At 43.2% G+C, this 2,960-nt stretch overlaps 1 protein-coding gene across 2 annotated transcripts in view; it reads left to right on the top strand.

Annotated features, from left to right (window-relative positions):
- Positions 1-2,960, top strand: part of LOC101848545 (uncharacterized transporter slc-17.2) — a 45,211-nt gene that overhangs the window by 22,014 nt on the left and 20,237 nt on the right. For both annotated transcript variants that reach the window (XR_220926.2, XM_005107728.2), the window contains exon 2: positions 2,515-2,805. Coding sequence is in view for 1 of the 2 variants with exons in the window: in XM_005107728.2 (XP_005107785.1) it covers positions 2,515-2,805 (291 nt within the window). In the remaining variant the exon portion in view is untranslated. The remainder of the gene's footprint in view (positions 1-2,514; positions 2,806-2,960) is intronic.

The raw sequence follows: 2,960 nt of genomic DNA, 5'->3' as shown, positions 1-2,960 counted from the left end.
TGACTTGTGTGAGTGTGATATCTCCAGGTCATATCTGGTTCCATTTCACTTTGATTACCCTGTCAAACAAGTCAGCTTTCGCCCCTGGCTGGATGTGATGATTGACATCATAAATTCTTACTAAAACTAAAATCTAAGCGAAATAATAAGCAGTTCTTATTAAGTAAAGAAACGGGTTAATGAACTGGCTGAAAGTGGTATGGGTTGTTCGGAATGTAGCCGTTAAATTGTTGCGGAAATTATTCCGTAATGCTGTCATTTACCTCGTTAGTTTATCGCTAGTGAATGTCATAGGTCAGACCGTGGAAAAGTCAGGCTTGAGAGACCCAATTACACATATACCTCCCTCCTGTGACCCCCCAGGGCAGGAACACCCGGTGCATATATTATATTATAATATGTTATAATACGTATATTTCAAATGAGGTAGTACTTGATGAAGCCCACGTGGGACGCTTACTGGTAAAAACAATCAGAAAAAGACGAATGCAATTTTTGGAACACCTGAATAGACATTGAGCTATTAAAGGTCTCGAACATCTTATTTGTTTTTTTGTTTTTGTAAAGTGTTTTACGGCGCTCGCAACTGCATAGGTCATATGCGCAGGTGGTAGGAAATTTTGAATTTTGCCCGCGTGCCGGCCGAAGCCTACTCTTATCGATTTTAGACCACCAAGGGATCTTTAATGTGCGCAGCTTGCACACGGGCCCTCCGAGATTTTTCGCCCTTGTCCGAGAAGGCTAGGTGTAGATCTTTCCTACCAGAAGATCAGGGGTGTGGCAGAAAGACAGCAGTAAGGAGGAGCCAAGGAGTACCAGTAGAAAGGCTGCAGAAAGAGTCAGGAGCCCAGAGGAGGGGGCAAAGGAGGTGAGGTGGTGGGGGCAGAAAGTGGAAACGAAAGCAGACAACAGAACATTGCTAGAGAGCAGGAAAGGAGGTAAAAGGAGACAATTTTAGAGTAGAAAATTTTTCGGTCGCTACCCGGATTCGAACCCGGGACCTTTGAATGAGAGGCCAACACCTTAACCTCTAGGCCACGAGAGCCCCCGAACATCTTATAGCTCTCGGATCCTCACTGGCAAAATTGAAGGCAAACGAGGCAGGGATAGGCCCAGAGCAACCTACTTACCTATTTAGAGAAAGAGAATCGAAACAGATGGGTAACAGGGAAAGATCAGGATAATATAGCTTTTTAAGAGCCTCCGAGCAAAAGAATGTTAATGGAGAACCATGACCACCGATGTCTTCCGCAGATCTGGCACTTGATGATGATGATGATGATGAAGATGATGATGATGATAATAGGCTGACATGAATATCTTTCCTCCAAGGAGGAAGAATACTCCTGAAAATAGTCATTGTTGCTGCCTGATTAATGGGTTTGTTTGTAACATCATATAACTAATCGTTTCGAGTATGTTTTCTTTATAAAGAACATAATTTCCTCCACCCACCATGGTCATTCCAATTAATGTGTTTAATTTCCTGTCCCTTGTTTTCCCGTAAGATATTAACTAGGCCTACGCTTTGCCTTTTTGAAGCTCTGTGTTACTTAGTTCAAAGTATCGAAATATGAGTATGATGTTTTTGAGATCTCAATGAATGTTTTTCGACATTGCTTCAGCCGTAGAAATTTATAATCCCTGCGGTAATATTTTTGTGTGCAACTTGTGAAATTGCCTCTTATAATAGATTTAATAATAAAAGCTCGCCCGTCAGTGACTAACCAACACGTCCGCAGAGAAGAACGTTTCTTAAGTGAAATAGAAGAATTAAAAGAATTAAAGGTTAAGATGATTGTGGCTTGTGTTGTCGTCGATGAGACCAATTCTGACAGAGAAAAGTTTGCCACATTTTGAACATTTAAGAGCAATATACAAGTAATGGAATTTTCTATACATGAATGATTCTTTTACTTCCATAGTACTTATCTTGCAATATTAGTGCATACATGTAATTTTCTTCTTTGTGTGGTGCACACATGGGTTGTTGGTCGCCTCTACCTGTATTGTGCGGTACGCCTCTGCCACAGTGCGGGGCTGATACGTCGTGTACTCTAGACTCACTGCCCCTGCCACCTTTTGACCTCAGATGTTGTGCCTTGGACGGGGTGCCCATGGCGGATGGGATTGGGTCGGGTCAGGTTGGGTCGGGATGATCGCCCTACTGGTCGCCTGAAAACAAACGTGTTTGTTTTTTAGGAGGCGACAAGTCGGGGGCGATCGGCTTGTCCCACGATAGCTGCTTTGGACCCTCAATCTGGCTAGTAAACCGACCCGATCCGACCCCCCAATGGGCACCCCGTATTAGAAACCCAACAGTACTTAACTCCACCCCCCCCCCAAAAAAAAAAAAAAAAAAAAAAAATTCAAAAATTATAATAATTTTTAAAAAGATTTTAATCAGAATAAATAAATAAATAGATAAATAGATAAATAAATGAACAAATAAATACATTAATTAACAAACAAATTAAATTCACACCAAGTGTTCAACCATGTCTGTGTCCCCAGGCCCCCCGTGGTGGCGCTCCACCCGCTTCATGCTCGCCCTACTAGCCTCCTTCGGGTACGGCAACTTCTTCCTCCAGAGGATCAACCTGAGCATGGGTGTCGTCTGCATGGTCAACCACACAGCCGTGGACCTGCTTACGTCACACCACCAGGGGACGCTGCAGATGGCAACAGGAGGAGGAGCAGGAGACGAGTTGACCATGATGAATTATAATTATTCAGAGGAGTACAGCGCCAATGACGTCACGACGTGGGGATTGGTGGACACGGGGAACAACTCTTTCACAGACGGTGAGTGTGAAGGGGAAAGTTCCCTCCCTTTAATTTGATTACATTTTGTTGTTGTTTGTTTTGATTTTGGTTTTGACCTTGATGTTTTGCAAAATTAATGAGTAAGAGTTTGTTTGTGTTAGTTCGCGTGTGTCTGTGGGCGTGTATGGGGGGGG

This window comes from Aplysia californica, unplaced genomic scaffold (assembly GCF_000002075.1).
Source record: "Aplysia californica isolate F4 #8 unplaced genomic scaffold, AplCal3.0 scaffold00625, whole genome shotgun sequence".
Taxonomy (NCBI): Eukaryota; Metazoa; Mollusca; class Gastropoda; order Aplysiida; family Aplysiidae; genus Aplysia; species Aplysia californica.
Note: the sequence above shows the minus strand (reverse complement) of the source record. Positions and strands in the feature narration are given on the sequence as shown.